Source organism: Polypterus senegalus, chromosome 8 (assembly GCF_016835505.1).
Source record: "Polypterus senegalus isolate Bchr_013 chromosome 8, ASM1683550v1, whole genome shotgun sequence".
Lineage (NCBI taxonomy): Eukaryota > Metazoa > Chordata > Cladistia > Polypteriformes > Polypteridae > Polypterus > Polypterus senegalus.
This window is the reverse complement of record NC_053161.1, coordinates 165,580,645-165,601,228: the sequence shown is the minus strand read 5'-3', so window position 1 is coordinate 165,601,228 and position 20,584 is coordinate 165,580,645. Positions and strand designations below refer to the sequence as shown.

Below are 20,584 nucleotides of genomic sequence, written 5' to 3'. Positions count from 1 at the left end.
ATCCACCATCAGTGCCACTGACTCTCCAACAGAAGGATGTTCACATTTTGACTGATGAAATGCAGAACCATTGTGTAGCGTTAAAGCATTGAATTGCCCTTAGGTCAGGACCCTCCTTCTACATCCTGCCACTGTTTTTCAGCAGATGGCTTCATGTATGCACTGATGTTCCCAAAGAAAGGGCACCCTTACGCCATGTTGGAAACACCCACATCAACTGCTCCTGACAGTAAATGGTAATTACAAGCTGACTTTGTCTCCCAATCGTCCAACTTGAGCTGACCCTCTTATGTCCTCATTTCTAATCCTGTTCATCCTCATCACACCCAGTGCAAATCTTAGCATATTTAACTCTGACACCTCCAGCTCTGTCTCCTGCTTTCTGGTCAGTGCCATCGTCTCCAACCCATATAACATAGCTGGTCTCACTACCGTCCTGTAGACCTTCCCTTTCACTCTTACTGATGCCCGTCTGTCACAAATTACTCCCGACACTCTTCATTTATGTTAGGTAGAATACCTAGAGGGGGCTGGGTGGTCTCGTGGCCTTGGAACCCTTGCAGATTTTTTTGCAGCCGTCTGGAGTTTTTTTTTTTCGTCCTCCATGGCCATCAGACCTTACTTTTATTCTATATTAATTAGTATTGCCTAATTTTATTTTTTTTCTTCCTTCATCTTGTAAAGCACTTTGAGCTACATCTTTTGTATCAAAATGTGCTATAGAAATAAATGTTGTTGTTCTCCACCCTGCCTGCACTCTCTTCTTCACCTCTCTTCCACACTCCCCATTACTCTGTACTGTTGATCCCAAGTATTTAAAGTCATCCACCTACACCTACAAGAATTACGGTCTAAGAAAGTGAACTTAAATTGGAGTTAGCAGTTCAGCCAGGACAGATAAAAATAACCCATTGTATTTTGGAGGACAGTAGAGAACAATAAGTAAGATGAGACCAGACTGTGTTAATAGTTTAACAGGACGACACATAACGGACATTCAATTGGTATTCTTTGGAACTGGTTTTCATTAATGCTATTCTAGCTAAGGAAAATATTTCAAATCCTACTGATTTTTGTGTGGGCCCATGTGTTTTATTAATAATGTGCGGTCTTAAAAGTTTGTGTTCATGTTTTTTGTTTTTTTTTTATCTATTGAGGAGCCTCCAGCAGTTAACAGTACAATTCAATTTGTTCCTTGTCCTTTTCTCCCACCTTTCTACTTTGATGAGCTTTTATTGTTCACCTTCCAGTTACTGATGGAGATGATGAGTATGTTACACACACATACACACTCCTGTAATGTACACCAAATGTATGTTATGTTATTTTATAAATACACACAAACAATCACTTAACATTCAATGTATGCCACAGGTCATCTCTCTCAGTCTATAGATTTGTTTTCGTTTTCAGCTCGTGTCCACTTCATCTCTAACTCACAGTCATGGACACTCCAGCTTGTTTGTTAGTTTTTCTCTTTTATTAATCAGAAATATAACACCCCCCCAATTTGTATCAACAACATTTGTTCAGACTACTTTAAACTAGAACGAGGTACAAGACAAGGATGCCCTTTGTCACCGCTGCTGTTGGCAATCGCCATTGAACCACTGGCAGTTCACCGTCGAAATGCTGATCAGATAAAGGGGATTATCAGAGAAGGACTGGAGGAGAAAATTTCTCTATATGCAGATGATATGGTACTGTATATATCAGACCCACAAAATACTGTGCCTGCAGTCCTAACAACACTAACAGAATTTCAAAAGCTCTCTGGTCTCAGAATTAATCTGAATAAAAGTGTACTCTTTCCAGAGAATTCCCAAGCATATAATATTAGATTAGATACCCTACCTTTTATCATTGCAGAACAGTTTAAATACCTCGGGGTAAACATCACAAGTAAACATAAAGCTCTTTATCAACAAAATTTTGCCGTCTGTATGGAAAAAATTAAGCAAGACTTGCATAGATGGTCAACCCTTCATCTCACTCTAGCTGGAAGAATTAACACTGTCAAGATGAATATTCTTCCTAAGCTCCCTTTTTTATTTCAAAACATTCCAATATACATCAATAAATCGTTTTTTAAGCAATTAGATTCAACAATAACCTCATTTATTTGGAACTCAAAACATCCACGTATCCAAAGAGCGACCCTACAATGCTACAAAGGTGGCATGGCTCTACTGAACTTCCAGTTTCATTACTGGGAAGCAAACATACAAGCTATAAAAAACTGGACACAAATAGATGAATGTACACAGGCCTGGTCCAGAAATGTAAAACCCTTACTACTCTTTCCATGGGTGACCCGTCACCACCTCCACAATGGTCCTTGAAGTGGGCACTATGGATTAAATGAAGAAAGGAATAAAGAAATTAAAGCTGTGTGTGTGCAGAATCACCACCTCCTTGAGTCTGGAGATGTGAAGAGGAGAATAGGACTGAAAGAAAATATAGACAGGGATGAAGAGAAGGGGCCATCTTTGATGGCTCTGGACACTATGGTGTAGAAATGGGACTCAATGACGCAAAGTGAACCAGAGACACCAATGAACGGCAAGTGACGAGAAAGGTCAGACTTGCGTCACAACTTGGATAGTCTGCGTAGCTTTGTTTTTTCCAAATTTTCCCCATTTTTTAATTAAATTAATTATTACAAATGCAAACAACAAGAGAACAAACACAGTGCCCTCTATACTGTTTGGGACAAAGACATTTTTCTTGATTACATGCTCCGCTCCACAGTTTAAAATTACAAATCAAACAATCCAGAAGTAATTAAAGTGCACATTGCAGACTTTCATATATTTCGGTCACAACATTTAGAAATGACAACACTTTTTATCCATGGCCCCCTCTATATTGCAGTGCCATAATATCTGAAACACAGCAATGGCCGCTATATTAAAGCAGTGGAATTCTCAACTCCAAACAAACTCCTTGAGCTGCAAAAAAGAACAGATCTGCTATGGTTAGAACATGGCTCTGAAAAAGAAAAACTATAACAATACTGTAAAAACTTTGGAACTTTTGTATATTTAAAAAAAAAAAAAAAGCATCATAAAAATATATATAGTAACAACTGGGACAAGTTAGGAGACCCGGGTTCGCTTCCCGGGTCCTCCCTGCGTGGAGTTTGCATGTTCTCCCCGTGTCTGCGTGGGTTTCCTCCCACAGTCCAAAGACATGCTGGTTAGGTGGATTGGCGATTCTAAATTGGCCCTAGTGTGTGCTTGGTGTGTTTGTGTGTGTCCTGCGGTGGGTTGGCACCCTGCCCAGGATTGCCTCCTGCCTTGTGCCCTGTGTTGGCTGGGATTGGCTCCAGCAGACCCCCGTGACCCTGTGTTCGGATTCAGCGGGTTGGAAAATGGATGGATGGAACAACTGGGACAATTATATACTCAAAGACTGAGGTAAAACTAATCAAATATTTATTCTTTCTCACCTTTAACATTTTGTATCATTCAGATAAGTTCAATCAGAATGGCCAGAATACCTGTTGTAGCAAAGTACAAATAAAACAAATGTAGATATTTACAACACAAAGATAAATAGGTTAATTTGTCATAAGAATAAAATAAGGCGCAAAAGGTAGAACAAAGTCACTATCAACTACCTATACATCTCTGTATATAAGTTTGTGTCAAAAACATGAAAATGTTTTTTATATAATCTCAGAGTTGGCAGCAGGTTGAAGATGTGCACCAACAGCCACATCAAAGGACCGGCCATCCACGTGACTTTGTGTGTCACCCGGGCACACGCTAAACACAGAACCTCTAAACAGCCGGTGAGTAACTTCATCTTTATTTAACACTAGCAGGAGGCACCAAGTCAATTTTGGAATTGAAAACTAGCCTGTAGTGTTCCTCTGTACAAATCTGGTGGAGACTACTTCAACGGCATGGATTTGCATACCGGACAAGCACACCACCATTCGGTCTGATAGATTACAACAGAAGGGAATGGGAATGTCAAGGCAATGACTATTCATATTTTCTAAACTCGCTTATGCTGGAATAGGCTCCAGCTTCCCAGCGACAATCAAGATTACCTAAAAATGTTCAACTGTATCTTCTACACAAGAGAGAAAAATATGAAATGCCCATTTTAGAATATGTAGCCCTGTGCAGCACAATGGAAAATCCAACCCCAGGCATTGTAATATATTACTGTGTTCAGACTAATAAACCAATCAAGGAACGCAGAAAAAAAAAAAAAAAAAAGAATCTCACCTGGTTTTCTAAAACTACTTTTCCTAATGAGGTTTAAGGTGGCATCAGGCTAAGCAGGACAGCCCAAATTTCCTTGTCACCAGCTAGAAATCCCAGCTCTTCCTGGGGGATTACAGAAAAAAAAAATAAGGATCTACCGCCAGGTTCTAGTCCCTCTACACCTTTTCCAGTTTTTTGGCAGGCAAAGGCGGACTGACGTCCAACCTTCACCCTTCATCTTGCAGCAGCTGCCACACCAATCCTTAAAGGACACCACTTAGCATCACCTAACTCCTAAATATCCCCTTCACCATAACCCTTTGTTTCCGGTATTTAAGCCAAGTTTTAATCCACCAACAGACATTTTCCTGAATTCCTGTATTTTATTATTATTGCAAGCCTTCATGTAGTACTTTATCAAAAGCCTTCTGAAAATAAAGTTAAATATCACGTGTACCTCTTCTTTTGTCGTTTCCTCATAGAACCTCAGCAATTTAGTGAAACACAACCTTCACTGTCTAAACTCTTATTGACTGTTCAATGACATACCTGTTCTCTCCATCATGTGCAGCTTGATCTTCTCTGTCATAATTTCTTCTGTTAATTTACTTATCATGCATGTTGTGTTATGCATCCAGCAACTGCTGTAAGAACTCCAGAAGAGATATTATCTGTTCCGGCATGTCTACAATTCTTAAATCTCTTTGTACCCCCTTTATTGGTCTCCGTTATTGTTGTAACCACCTTCTTCATATGTGCAAATTAAAAAACTGAAGTAAACTCTTTAAGTCCTCTTTCTTTATTTCAATATTTCTCACTTGCCTTTAGCTTTCCTGACATCCTTTTCAAAGATTGTTCTCATAAGCACTACAGTTAATCAATGGAGAGATGGCTCTCAGATGTCTTATACACTTGTAATGTCCTGTTATTTTTCACTTGTGACTTCTTCTAAATTTTGGGATATGCTTCTCCTGAATCTCAAATGTACCCACATTTACAACGGCATCTCAAGTCATCTCATTTAAGTTTAGCAGGATCTGATCAAAACCCTAAGTTTGTTTTGGCAGAGCTCTAATATGAAAACCCAATCAAGTGTGTTACATCTGGTCACTACGACTCAATCGTTCGCTCACCTCTAACCCCTCAGTTCCAGCCTAAATCTGGAGAGGGGCTTCCCTTCTTGTTGATTCTTTAACAAGCACTATAAAATAAAACAAAACAGTCACCGATTACTCTGCTACTTGTAAGGTTAGCCCACTTTAACATCCCCATCTAAACTTGCTTTTTAAAAGAACCATCTTTTTTTGGGCCATCTACCATTTTGCCCATCTCTTCTATTAAGAAGAACAGTTTATACACAGTGGTGTGGCAGGTCATGTGGAGATTGGGCTGTTCAGATTTTTCTTCGCCATATCTCAGTACACAGATGTTTGTTGCTCTAACCGGAAGCGGGGTACAGCATATGGACCACCAGGTGTTTTCCAGTTAACAGCAGTTAAGTTACGAGTTCGTTTTTTCAGCTCTTAACCTCAAGCCATTCCATTCCTTTTAGCTTTGTTTTTCCGGTTTCTGTTTGAAGTTTGCTTATCCGAGTTGCTTATTTATTATGTTTCTATAATATATTTTTTTTTCCAAAAATGTGTGTGTCTTTTTTTGTTCAGGCGATAACATTACTTTACATTCTCTGGGACTTGTTCTGATTGACCTATAACAGTTTGCTCCATACGTTCTTTGTATTTGTTTTTATCTTAACCTTTTGGCTTCTGACAGATTATTGAGTTGTAGGTCTTCATGTATTAATATGCAAATGTCTAATTTCACCAGTTCAATTTTTAGGGCTTTTCATATACAATTTGATGAAGGCCACCACACCTCACAGAATATTCTTGCTATTCTTTTATTTAATACAGAGTGGGGTGCCATTTTGTTGATGTTTCCTTATTTTGATTTTCTTCTGTGCAGTTACATTAGAGGTGGTGAGCTTTACTGCACCATAAGCAGACCCCCATGTACGGTTGTCAGGTCCATTCTACTGTAGATCGGTGGCTCTCGGTTTGTGGTCTTTTTCACTTTACTTGTAATATTTCATCCATTAGGGTTTACTGCTATTGCTGGTTACTTCTTTCACCTTAAATGTTTTCTGTGTATTTGTCCATTGATTAAGTCCACGAGCTCCTCTTTAATTTCCTGGATGACTTTCTCCACTAATGACGATGTCCTTCCTGCTCTTGAAGTGTTCTCGGATGTTGGTTTACAATGTGCAACTTTTGTCGATTTCTAATATCAATTCTTCTAATTCTCATTGATCTTCTCTTGTACTTTTTAGGTGGATTCTGTTGAACTTTAAACTTTTGTTGTTATTGTCAATCTACTGGATCTCCAGTGTGGGCAGCACGGTGGCACAGTGGTAGCGCTGCTGCTTCGCAGTTAGGAGATCCGGGTTCGCTTCCCAGGTCCTCCCTGCGTGGAGTTTGCATGTTCTCCAGGTGTCTGCATGGGTTTCCTCCGGGTGGATTGGCAATTCTAGTGTGTGCTTGGTGTGTTTGTGTGTGTCCCGCTGTGGGTTGGCACCCTGCCTTGTGCCCTGTGTTGGCTGGGATTAGCTCCAGCAGACCCCCATTGCCCTGTGTTTGGATTCAGCGGGTTGGATAATGGATGGATCTCAAGTGTTTTGTTTTTGTTCCTTCTTCTTTCCATTTTACTACTGGTTTGAGAATTAATTGCTTTGGAGGACATTCCACTTTTGGCTAATGTTGTTCTGGTGGTCTAGGCTTATAGTTGGGGGTTTTCTCCGACATATAAATGACCTCTTTTTTGATGGAAAGTCGTCTGTTGGTATAAATGCTGTCTTTCTTTCCTGTAACATTTCTTCTTTTGCTGGGCATTGGAGGTATTCGGATTTTTCTTCTCTAGTTTGTTACTTTCCTTAATTGTTCAAATTAAGTATCCTAAATTTGCATTGGTTATCTTACCCAATTTGAAAATAAAGATTGCATTTCTGCACAAGCCCTCCTAGGATACTCCTCTCAGCTGAACACTCAAGATCAGTTAAGCAGAGGGGCTCTTCTTTACCTTCATTTGATCACTAGACTGTTTCTACTTCTCGTATGCTCATTGAACACGTGTGGTCTTTCTTTATTCGACTGTGGTGGGGCTGCTGACTTCTTCTATGCCTGACGCTTGCCACATTCAAAAAAAAAAACTAAATTGCTTCTATCAAGTATGAATTTTTTGGTGGGTCAAAAGATTGCTCCTTTGTGAAAACCGCTTGCCACATTCAGAACAGGTATAAGGCTTCTCTCCTGTGTGCATTCGTTGGTGGCTCTGAAGACCACTCTTGTAGAAAAACCGCCTGCCACACATAGAACAACAATAAGGCTTTTCACCCGTGTGAATGATTTTGTGTTTCTGAAGTCGGCATTTTTTCAAAAACTGCTTTCCACATTCAGAACAGGAATACAGCATTTCTCCTGTGTGAATTCTTTGGTGGATCTGAAGAGTGCTCTTATGTGAAAATCGTTTGCCACATTCAGAACAGCAATAGAGCTTTTCTCCTCTGTGTATTGTTTTGTGGATCTGAACACTGCTCTTATGCGCAAACCGCTTGCCACATTCGGAACAGTAATACGGCTTCTCCCCCGTGTGAATTGTTTGGTGGCTATACAGTTTATTCCTTTGTACAAATCGCTTGCCACATTCAGAACAGCAATACGGCTTCTCTCCCGTGTGGATTTTTGTGTGTCTTGTGAGAATACTCCTTTGTGAAAAACACTTGCCACAGTCAGAACAAGAATACGGCTTTTCTCCTGTGTGAATTCTTTTGTGATTCTCAAAATGGTTCCTGTCAAAAAACTGTTTGCCACATTCAGAACAGCAGTGAGGATCGTCTCCTGTATAAAGTTAAAAAGGAAAAATAAAAGCTTATTTTCAATCCACTTCTCTGTTGTTTGCATTAATTCATAATATTAAATACTGTAAAAGCTGGTAGAAATAAAAAAAACATCCTTTTATAAGCAGAAGTGACTGTAAAACTTAGGCTGCAAAAGTAAAGCCACTAAACTTGATAATGTTCTTTTCTGTATTACAACTTCTTACCATATGAGCCAAGATATTCACACAGTAAACAAAAATAAATAAATCATATGTTTTAGACCCAACTAACAATATTACCGGTCGCAATTGGGTAATAATAAAGAACTACATCCTCATATTGTTGTTTATAAAATATTTAAAATTATGTTGTACATTAATAAAGGTGAAAAGTAAAAATCTTCTGTTATCCCAACATTGAAAATAGTTTCATTTATAAAACAGAGTGGCATTCCAAAAATGTGAAAAGTACCTTTAAGAATCAAAATGTGCCCTGCCACTCCTCTACAGCTACACCAAAGGCACCGGACTCCAAAATGTACCTCGAAATGGCTTATTTAAAATCAGCAGAGAAATTGACAAAGTATTGCAATAATGTACAAGTGGAAGAATATTTTGAAGATGAGACACTGAATCAGCGCAGCTATATCTGCCTGCTTTGGATGGGGAGGATTACTCAGCTATGCGACACACCAGTGGCATTTACACTCTCCAGTATAATGTTGATGGATGCATAGTGCAGTGTCAGGATTTATTTATACTAATCACATTAATTAGCCAGGATACAGGATAAGCTCATCTGGAGATGAACCAATTCTGTTATACAGTTGAGGCCAAAAGGTTTGAGAATGACACAAGTATTGGTACTTCAGTGTTTTTTAGATCTTTTTGTCAGATGTTTCTCTGGTATAGAAACACATCTGGTATAGAATTACAATCATTTCAAAAGTTTCAAAGGCTTTTATTGACCATTACATTATGTTTATGCAAAAAGTCAATATTTGCAGTGTTGGCCCTTCTTTTTTTTTTTCAAGACCTCTGCAATTCACCCTGGCATGCTGTCAATCAACTTCTGGGCCAAATCCTGACTGATGGCAGCAGCCCATTCTTACAAAATCAATCTTTAAAGTTTGTCAGAATTGGTGGGTTTTTGTTTGTCCACCTGCCTCTTGAGGATAGTCCCCCAGTTATCAATGGGATTAAGGGCTGGGGAGTTTCCTCAGGTAACAAGGTGACCTCTGAGCTGTCCCAATGGGAGCTACCACAAGTATGCTCATGTCAAATTTCCCCACTACAAAGCATGTATTTCCCAAAGAACATGAAGGCAGCAGAGCTCATCCTGTAACAGCTCTACAGCAAAATGTGGAAAGAAAGCACTCCACAGCTACAAGTCATCACAAGGTGTGCTACAGGAAGAAGCTAAAACTATAGCAAAGTCCACAATACATCAAACATCCTTTACAAAATTAGTTATAATTTAAAAAAATAACAAAAGAGAATAAGTATTACATCTATATAATTCATAATTATGACCACTGGCTCGGAGGGTTTGTTTTCAGTCAGAAGTGGGATTTCAGGGTACTTGCATTTGGATACAAAATTAGCTTAGACACCGGAAGCAGAGGATTATGGAGCAAGGAACCTTTCAGAATTGGCTGGTGTTAAGAGTCGAGTCCCACTGGGGTTCAGAGCTAGGGATCCTGCTACTTTTAATTCTAAATAAATAAATATACATACATACACACACATCTCATATATATATATATATATATATATATATATATATATATATATATATATATATATATATATATATATATATATATACAGTGGTGTGAAAAACTATTTGCCCCTTCCTGATTTCTTATTCTTTTGCATGTTTGTCACACAAAATGTTTCTGATCATCAAACACATTTAACCATTAGTCAAATATAACACAAGTAAACACAAAATGCAGTTTTTAAATGATGGTTTTATTATTTAGGGAGAAAAAATCCAAACCTACATGGCCCTGTGTGAAAAAGTAATTGCCCCTTGTTCAAAAATAACCTAACTGTGGTGTATCACACCTGAGTTCAATTTCCGTAGCCACCCCAGGCCTGATTACTGCCACACCTGTTTCAATCAAGAAATCACTTAAATAGGAGCTGCCTGACACAGAGAAGTAGACCAAAAGCACCTCAAAAGCTAGACATCATGCCAAGATCCAAAGAAATTCAGGAACAAATGAGAACAGAAGTAATTGAGATCTATCAGTCTGGTAAAGGTTATAAAGCCATTTCTAAAGCTTTGGGACTCCAGCGAACCACAGTGAGAGCCATTATCCACAAATGGCAAAAACATGGAACAGTGGTGAACCTTCCCAGGAGTGGCGGCCGACCAAAATTACCCCAAGGCGCAGAGGCGACTCATCCGAGAGGTCACAAAGACCCCAGGACAACGTCTAAAGAACTGCAGGCCTCACTTGCCTCAATTAAGGTCAGTGTTCACGACTCCACCATAAGAAAGAGACTGGGCAAAAGCGGCCTGCATGGCAGATTTCAAGGCGCAAACCACTGTTAAGCAAAAGAACATTAGGGCTCGTCTCAATTTTGCTAAGAAACATCTCAATGATTGCCAAGACTTTTGGGAAAATACCTTGTGGACTGATGAGACAAAAGTTGAACCTTTTGGAAGGCAAATGTCCTGTTACATCTGGCGTAAAAGGAACACAGCATTTCAGAAAAAGAACATCATACCAACAGTAAAATATGGTGGTGGTAGTGTGATGGTCTGGGGTTGTTTTGCTGCTTCAGGACCTGGAAGGCTTGCTGTGATAGATGGAACCATGAATTCTACTGTCTACCAAAAAGCCTGAAGGAGAATGTCCGGCCATCTGTTCGTCAACTCAAGCTGAAGCGATCTTGGGTGCTGCAACAGGACAATGACCCAAAACACACCAGCAAATCCACCTCTGAATGGCTGAAGAAAAACAAAATGAAGACTTTGGGTGGCCTAGTCAAAGTCCTGACCTGAATCAATTGAGATGCTATGGCATGACCTTCAAAAGGCGGTTCATGCTAGAAAACCCTCAAATAAAGCTGAATTACAACAATTCTGCAAAGATGAGTGTGCCAAAATTCCTCCAGAGCGCTGTAAAAGACTCATTGCAAGTTATCTAAGCGCTTGATTGCAGTTATTGCTGCTAAGGGTGGCCCAACCAGTTATTAGGTTCAGGGGCAATTACTTTTTCACACAGGGCCATGTAGGTTTGGATTTTTTTCTCCCAAATAATAAAACCATCATTTAAAACTGCATTTTGTGTTATATTTGACTAATGGTTAAATGTGTTTGATGATCAGAAACATTTTGTGTGACAAACATGCAAAAGAATAAGAAATCAGGAAGGGGGCAAATAGTTTTTCACACCACTGTATGTATGTATGTATTTTATATATATATATATATATATATATATATATATATATATATATATATATATATATATATATATATATATATATATATTGCTCAAAAGAATGAAAGGAACACTTTTAATCAGAGTATAGCATAAAGTCAATGAAACTTATGGGATATTAATCTGGTCAGTTAAGTAGCAGAGGGGGTTGTTAATCAGTTTCAGCTGCTGTGGTCTTAATGAAATTAACAACAGATGCACTAGAGGGGCAACAATGAGATGACCCCCAAAACAGGAATGGTTTAACAGGTGGAGGCCACTGACATTTTCCCTCCTCATCTTTTCTGACTGTTTCTTCACTAGTTTTGCATTTGGCTACAGTCAGTGTCACTACTGGTAGCATGAGGCGATACCTGGACCCTACAGAGGTTGCACAGGTAGTCCAACTTCTCCAGGATGGCACATCAATGCGTGTCATTGCCAGAAGGTTTGCTGTGTCTCCCTGCACAGTCTCAAGGGCATGGAGGAGATTCTAGGAGACAAGCAGTTACTCTAGGAGAGCTGGAGAGGGCCATAGAAGGTTCATAACCCATCAGCAGGACCGGGATCTTCTCCTTGGGGCAAGGAGGAACAGGATGAGCACTGCCAGAGCCCTACAAAATGACCTCCAGCAGGCCACTGGTGTGAATGTCTCTGACCAAACCACCAGAAAGACTTAATGAGTGTGATCCAAGGGCCCCATGTCCTCTAATGGGCCCTGAGCTCACTGCCCAGCAGCATGCAGCTCGATTGGCATTCGCCATAGAATACCAGAATTGGCAGATGCACCACTGGTGCCCTGTGCTTTTACAGATGAGAGCAGGTTCACCCTGAGCACGTGACAGAAGTGAAAGGGTCTGGAGAAGCCATGGAGAACATTATGCTGCCTGTAACATCATTCAGCATGAGCAGTTTGGTGGTGGGTTAATGATTGCCTGGGGAGGCATATCCATGGAGGGTCACACAGACCGCTACAGGCTTGACAAAGGCACCTTGGCTGCCATTAGGTATCAGGATGAAATCCTTGGACCCATTGTCAGACCCTATGCTGGTACAGTGGCTCCTGGTGCACGACAATTCCTGGCCTCATGTGGTGAGAGTATGCAGGCAGTTCCTGGAGGATGAAGGAATTGATACCATTGACTGGCCACCACACTTTCCTGACCTAAATCCAATAGAACACCTCTGGGACATTATGTTTTGGTCCATCCAATGCCACCAGGTTGCACCTCAGACTGTCCAGGAGCTCAGTGATGCCCTGGTCCAGATCTGGGAGGAGATCCCCACAACACCATCTGTCATCTCATTAGAAGCATGCACCGATGTTGTCAGGCATGTATACAAGAACACAGGGGCCATACAAAGTGCTGCGTACAATTTGGAGTTGCTGCAATTAAATTCTGGCAAAATGGACTAGCCTGCCACATAATTTTTTCACTCTGATTTTTGGGCGTCTTTGAATTCAGGGCTCTGTAGGTTGATCATTTTCATTTCCATCAAGCGATGTGGCATCCTTTCGTTCCTAACACATTACCGAGTCTATATCAGTATAGATATCCAGGAGGATTTCTCTTTCCCATTGAGATCTGATGTGTTTTCAAAGTGTTCCTTTAATTTTTTTGAGCAGTTTATATATATATATATATATATATATATATATATATATATATATATATATATATATATATATATATGTATGTGTGTATATATTTATGTATACATATATATACACAGTGATTCCTCGCTATATCGCTCTTTGACTTTCGCGGCTTCACTCCATCACGTATTTTAAATGTAAGCATATCTAAATATATATCACGGATTTTTCGCTGGTTTGCGGATTTCTGCGGACAATGGGTCTTTTAATTTATGGTACACGCTTCCTCAGTTTGTTTGTCCTGTTGATTTCATACAAGGGACGCTATTGGCAGATGGCTTAGAAGCTACCCAATCAGAGCATGTATCACGTATTAAATAAAACTCCTCAATGATATATGATATGCTTCCCGTGTGGTGCTTGATTGTTTGCTTTTCTCTGTCTCTCCTTCTCTGACATTCTCTGCTCCTGACACGCATTCTTTGAAGAGGAAGATCTATTTGCATTCTTTTAATTACGAGAAAGAACTGCCATCTCTGTCTTGTCATGGAGCACAGTTTAAACTTTTGACTAAAGGGTGTTATTTCATGTCTAGAGGGCTCTAATAATGTTAACAATGTGGGAGAGATTATAAGGGCTTAAAATATATAAAAATAACCATACAATCATATGGTTTCTAATTCGCGGATTTTCATCTATCGCGGGGGGTTCTGGAATGTTTATGTATGTATGTGTATATATATATATATATATATATATATATATATATATATATATATATAAAAATACTAATAAAAGGCAAAGCCCTCACTGACTCACTCACTCACTCACTGACTCATCACTAATTCTCCAACTTCCCGTGTAGGTAGAAGACTGAAATTTGGCAGGCTCATTCCTTACAGCTTACTTACAAAAGTTGGGCAGGTTTCATTTCAAAATTCTACGTGTAATGGTCATAACTGGAACCTATTTTTCTCCTTATACTGTAATGGACGTTAGCCCGACGGCCGGGGGGGGAAGCGGAGCTGCGTGTGACATCATCACGCCTCCCACGTAAACACGTGAGCTGATTGTGACCGCAGTACCTAGAAAAGAAGGAAGAGCCCCCAAAGAGCGCTGAAGAAAAACACGGAATACTTTATTCACGAGATAAAAGTTTAATGAGAAGACACAAGGTATAAATGAGACTTTGGATCACTTTGTAACGGAGTTAAACTTTCTGTGGCGAAAAACTTTTAAGTGCTGGATCTTAGCTAACATTAAATAACGCCGTGGACATTGCAAGATCGCACGAGATAACACAGGCACAGCTAAGAAGCTTCGATGCATGTACTCCGAGCAGCTCACGTGAACTGACTATGAGCGCAGTGCGCAGAGAAAGCAAGACCTCTAAAGAGAACGGAGAGTTCACATGAACGTGTCTGCAAATAGTGGCGTTTCCTGCACTGCAAAAATACTACAAAAGTCGGGCGGCCGGCGCGCAAGCACGCATGCGTAGCTGTGCCAGCCTTTGAGACGCTGATTGCGCTTCTGCCTTAAGTGAAAGTACACACTTTTCATTTTTTTCCCCCATCCCATGAGCTATAGCCCAGACAACTGTAAACACGGGATCCCATTTCTGGACCGTGGCAAACTAATATTAAGGCGCGTCGCACTTTCTTTTACACGTACGATTATGAGGTCGTCAGGTCGGATTATGAAGACACGCACAGCAGTGGAGGACCGACAGTGCCAACCTGGAGAAGTAAATGGCAGGGCCATCTCTCCAGTCTACACGAGACCCAACTCGACGCTCATATCGTCAGCGAAGACCTCTCTCTACACTATATTAAAGAAAAATATAATGTTGTTGATGTTGTTGTTGTATATATATATATATATACTAGCAAAATACCCGCGCTTCGCATCGGCGAAGTACTGCCTTAAAATTTTATTAAGAAGAAAATTAAACCTTTTTAAACTGAGGGAAAATATGCCAATAATTATTTGTTAAGGATCTCTTTGTATACCACATTGTGAGTTCGGCCCTCTGGTTGTAACATGACCAAGCTGTGCGCTGAGCTTACTCTTGAGCATGCAACGTACAGTTGGCCATATGAACAGTAATCTTGTTTCAAATCTCACAGCTTGGATTGCTGCTGTCATAATCGGTTTGAGTTTCATGGTTTGTTTCAATTACTACAGTACTGTATTTGTAGGACTTGTGTTGAAGAGACATTCGGCACCTGTCAAGCGTTGTAAGTATACAACCGGTTTCATCGATAACTTCACATCCAGCTTTTGAGATTTTAAACATTCATAAATAAAGTGTCCACTACTGAAATCGTCACCTGTGAATCTAAGATGTTTAAGAGGCATTGGTGGTTGTCGAAAGGTGTAAAATATTTGGCCATTTCGGTACACTTGAAAGCGACAACCGAACAATTCAGCGGCAGCCATCAACTCACATGTAGAACCATAGGTGAAGGGCTTAAGCATTTCACTCTTCTAGTGGTCCTGTGTAGTATAATTATCTCCTGTACCGTCATCAGTCCACACCTTGAACCTGTCCCAGTCATTCAATACATAAGACACAATGTTCCTCCGGATATCAAGAGTGAGCCTGATATGGCCGTGCAATATGTAACACAGAAAATGGAAAAGGTAGGTGTCATCTCCGGTAAGTGACAGTTTTTTGATCGATGGTGATCACCTCGATAGACATGTTAATGGAGGTACGGTTGGAATGATAAAGGAAATGGGTACCTGAGAAATGTAAAGTAAGTCTAAAATACCTACACAATAACTATAATCGTAATAAATGAACAATAAAACAGCGGAGAAGCCGTGGATTAAATAAAAAGGCTGTAGTTATCAGCAGGGAGACGTGAATCCCGTGGCGAAGCAAGGAAGGGAATGTAAAGACTGGAGCGACAGACGGCCTTATATAGGCAGGCAGCCAACAACGTGGGAGGCGTTGGGATGGGGGAACCCAACGCGCCTCACACAATTACCGAGCTGCAGGCTATGGACATATATATATATATATATATATATGTACGTAAGTAGTATTCAGTTAGCGTTGGGAACCCGCATACCAAATTTCTTGAAGATGGGCTCATAAGTAACAAAGACCGTTAAAGTTCAATATGGCAGCCGACAGTGGCATCATACCACTGAAATAAGTACATACATCAGTTTCGGTTACCACAGGGAAGGCACCTACCAAATTTCGTGAAGATGGGGCCATAAATAAGAAAGTTCAACATGGCGGACATTGTTGACGGTTATGACCGTTACACGTAGAATTTCAAAATGAAACCTGCATAACTTTTGTAAGTAAGCTGTAAGGAATGAGCCTGCCAAATTTCAGCCTTCTACCTATATGGGAAGTTGGAGAATTAGTGATGTTTGGAAAATTCAAAATGGTGGCCGACAGTGGCGTCATACCACTGAAATAAGTATGTACATCGGTTTTGGTTAGCGCAGGGAAGCCACCTACCAAATTTCGTGAAGATGGGGTTAGCCTTCTACCTACACGGGTGTGCGTGTGTGTGTATATATATGTACAGTATATTTATATGTAGATGTGTGTGCATATATATTTATATATATGTAGATGTGTATATCTATAGATATGTGCATGTGTGGATATGTAGATATGTTTATATGTCTATGTATAAATGTTTATATGTGTGTGTGTCTGTATATATATATATATATATATATATATATATATATATATATATATATATATATATATATATATATATATATATATATATATATATATATATATATATATATATATATATATATATATATATATATACATACACATATATATACACATATATATATATACACATATATATATATATATATATATATATACATATATATTGTAAACAAAGCGCTATATAGCGCCCGACCCGCACATAGAATAGGCAGAGCGCGTGTTCACACTCAAAGGTTTTATTTCTTTTTCTTCAGCCGTGTGACACGTCTTCCCGTGCCACACAGCCCAAACACAGTCCCAAGCACCAAACCAAGCACCAAACCAACACAAAACCAAACTTTCCTGCTCCACCACTCCTCCCAGGCAACCTCGTCCTCTTCCTCCCGATTCTGGCCTCGATTGCTGGGAGGCAGGCCTTTATGCCCCACCGGAAGTGATCCAGGTGCCTGACCAGCTGGTCTTAATTGCACCTCGGGTGGGGCTGATCGCCGTCCAGTGTGGTGGCTGGAACTCTGCAGCACCCCTAGCGGCCACCCCATCTCCCAACCGGGCTGCTGTGGTGGACTCCATGTCCCATGGAGCCACGGGAGATTGAGGAGGAATCCAGTGCCAGGAGACTGCCCCAAGCGCCCGGGGAGGTATTGCAAAGTCCATGATGGCTCCCCGGGGCGTATGCATCAGAGGCGTCCGGCGGGCATGGGACCCGGCTGTCCGTCACATGGCCCCTCCCTCAGATGAGGCTTGTGGGGCTCATCGGCCTGCCCGCGAGGCGGTCTTCTCCAGGATGGGGAGTCGGCATTCCTGGTTCAGCGGCTGCGCCTGTAAAACAGAATAAACAGGTCTGGGGCGTTGCCCGATGTCCCTCGGGACAAACCCGCCGAACATGGCCACCGACCACAGTCATAACACCGCCGACTCCCTCCAGTGCGGCCCCTCTGCATGCGGAAGCAGGCAGGGAACATCTGCCCCGCCCCCTCCGAGGAGGGCTTGTGGCAGTTCCGCCCCTCTGCAGTGCAGCCCTCGCCCGGCTCCAAGCCGTCAGGCATACACTGCTCTATATGCGGGGTTTCGGTTTCCTCTTCCGGTTCCCCTTTTCCTTTGGAGTCGCACTGGCGGTCTGAGTCCCCTATGAGAAAAGGAGGGACCCGCACGCCTCGTCCCTTTGGACTGCCGCCAAGACTGGCGCTAGCGGTCGGGCGGGGTTGTTTGGCAGCGGTTTCCACCTGCTGCCTCCCCGCGCGCTTCGTCCGCCTTGCTGTCAGTCATCACAGCAACCTCTCGTGTGGTGGGCGGGTCCGCCTGACAGGCAGTACTAAGCAACACTGCTGCCGTCGGCGTCCGCCCCTTTTCTCTGCGGTGCGGCTTCACTTACCTGCACGCTCTGTCCTGCCGGTGGGGGCTGGCCACCCGCCGTCCGCGGCTCATTCAGCCAGGGCCCGCGCGGGATACCGAGCTTCTTCTCCAGCCCCTCCTTAGCCTCCGACAGGACCTGAAAAACTTGTAAAGGGACTGTAGGGCGAGGACAACGGACTTCACCTCCCCTACAGCCCAAGAAACATTAATAGTGGCGGCGGTGGATTTGGGCTCTCCGTGTAAGCCCTCCGCCGACCAGCGTGCCAAGAAGACCCTGTGGCTCCCCACAGGGCCCTTGGTAGTCTGGAGGAGAGGGAAGGCGTCCGTCATCCCGCCTGCCGATCCTCCTCGGCGGGTGATTGACACGTCCCCGTGTACCTGTTTCAGAGCGGAGCGCTCCTGCCCACTTGCAGAGCGCGCGCTGGGAAGCTTCGTCCGGGCGCTCCTCCGCCAGCCGCTGGCTCAAGCGAGGAAAGACACAGCTCCGCCTCGCTCACCCCCGAGCTGGCTCCGTCGTCACGCCATGGACACTCGTCCCCCTGCCCGCACGGGTGCTTCGCCCCTCGGCGTCCACGAGTAGGATGACCGCGGCGGAAAAACATACCGCAACTTCGTCACCTACCTCCGGTTGCAACCCGTCGCGGCGAACTAAGCGTGGCGGCGTCTGCCAGTTGGCCTCTGTGTCCGCCCGGCTTTTTCTTCCCCATGACAAAAGCGCCTGCAGCAGCTCCTCGGCGGCCGGTTGGATAGTCCCGCTGGCTTGCGCGTGCCTGCTGCGGCCCCTGCAGCGTGTGCGGCGCGCGCTGTACTGCGTGTGCTGGCTTGCGGCTCCTGCGCGTGTCGCGGCGCTTCAGTGCGCTGTGCTGTGCAGTCCTGCCCGATTGCTTGCCTGTAGCTGCGTCGGGAGGCGCGCTCTCAACGCCGCTGAGCGAGAACCGTGCCCAGCTGTTGCGCCGCTATGCGGGTCAGCAAGAGTAAAACCGCGGGTTCCGACCCAAATGGGCGGGCGGGATCCTGCGGCTCGCCAGTGTAAACAAGCGCTTTATAGCGCCCGACCCGGCATAGAATAGGCAGAGCGCGTGTTCACACTCAAAGGTTTTATTTCTTTTTCTTCAGCCGTGTGACACGTCTTCCCGTGCCACACAGCCCAAACACAGTCCCAAGCACCAAACCAAGCACCAAACCAACACAAAACCAAACTTTCCTGCTCCACCACTCCTCCCAGGCAACCTCGTCCTCTTCCTCCCGATTCTGGCCTCGATTGCTGGGAGGCAGGCCCTTTATGCCCCACCGGAAGTGATCCAGGTGCCTGACCAGCTGGTCTTAATTGCACCTCCGGGTGGGGCTGATAAACCGTCCAGTGTGGTGGCTGGAACACTGCAGCACCCTAGCGGCCACCCCATCTCCCAACCGGGCTGCTGTGGTGGACTCCATGTCCCATGGAGCCACGGGGAGATTGAGGAGGAATCCAGTGCCAGGAGACTGCCCCAAGCGCCCGGGGAGGTATTGCAAAGTCCATGATGGCTCCCCGGGGCGTATGCATCAGAAGCGTCCCGGCCGGGCATGGGACCGGCTGTCCGTCACAATATATACATATATATATATATATATACATATATATATATATATATATATATATATATATATATATATATATATATATATATATATATATATATATATATATATATATATATATATATATATATATATATATACACATATATATATATATATATATATATATATATATATATATATATATATATATATATATATATATATATATATATATATATATATATATACACATATATATATATATATATATATATACATATATACATATACATATATATATATATATATATATATACACATACACATATATATATATATATATATATATATATATACACATATATATATATATATATATATATATATATATATATATATATATATATATATATATATACATATATATATATATATATATATATATATATATATATATATATATATATATATATATATATATATACATATATATACATATATATATATATATATATATATATATATATATATATATATATATATATATATATATATATATATACATATATATATATATATATATATATATATATATATATATATATATATATATATATATATATATATATATATATATACATATATATATATATATATATATATACATATACATATATATATATATATATATATATATATATATATATATATATATATATATATATATATATATATATATATATATATATATATATATATATATATATATATATATATATATATATATATATATATATATATATATATATATATATATACACATATATAT

At 41.3% G+C, this 20,584-nt stretch overlaps 1 protein-coding gene across 1 annotated transcript in view; it reads right to left on the bottom strand.

The window, feature by feature from the left end:
* Positions 1 to 6,854: 6,854 nt before the first annotated feature.
* LOC120533277 (gastrula zinc finger protein XlCGF26.1-like) overlaps positions 6,855 to 20,584 on the bottom strand; it is a 72,960-nt gene continuing 59,230 nt past the window's right edge. The window contains exon 4 of the mRNA XM_039760092.1: positions 6,855 to 8,048. Within this exon, the coding sequence (XP_039616026.1) occupies positions 7,437 to 8,048 (612 nt within the window). The 3' untranslated portion in view covers positions 6,855 to 7,436. The remainder of the gene's footprint in view (positions 8,049 to 20,584) is intronic.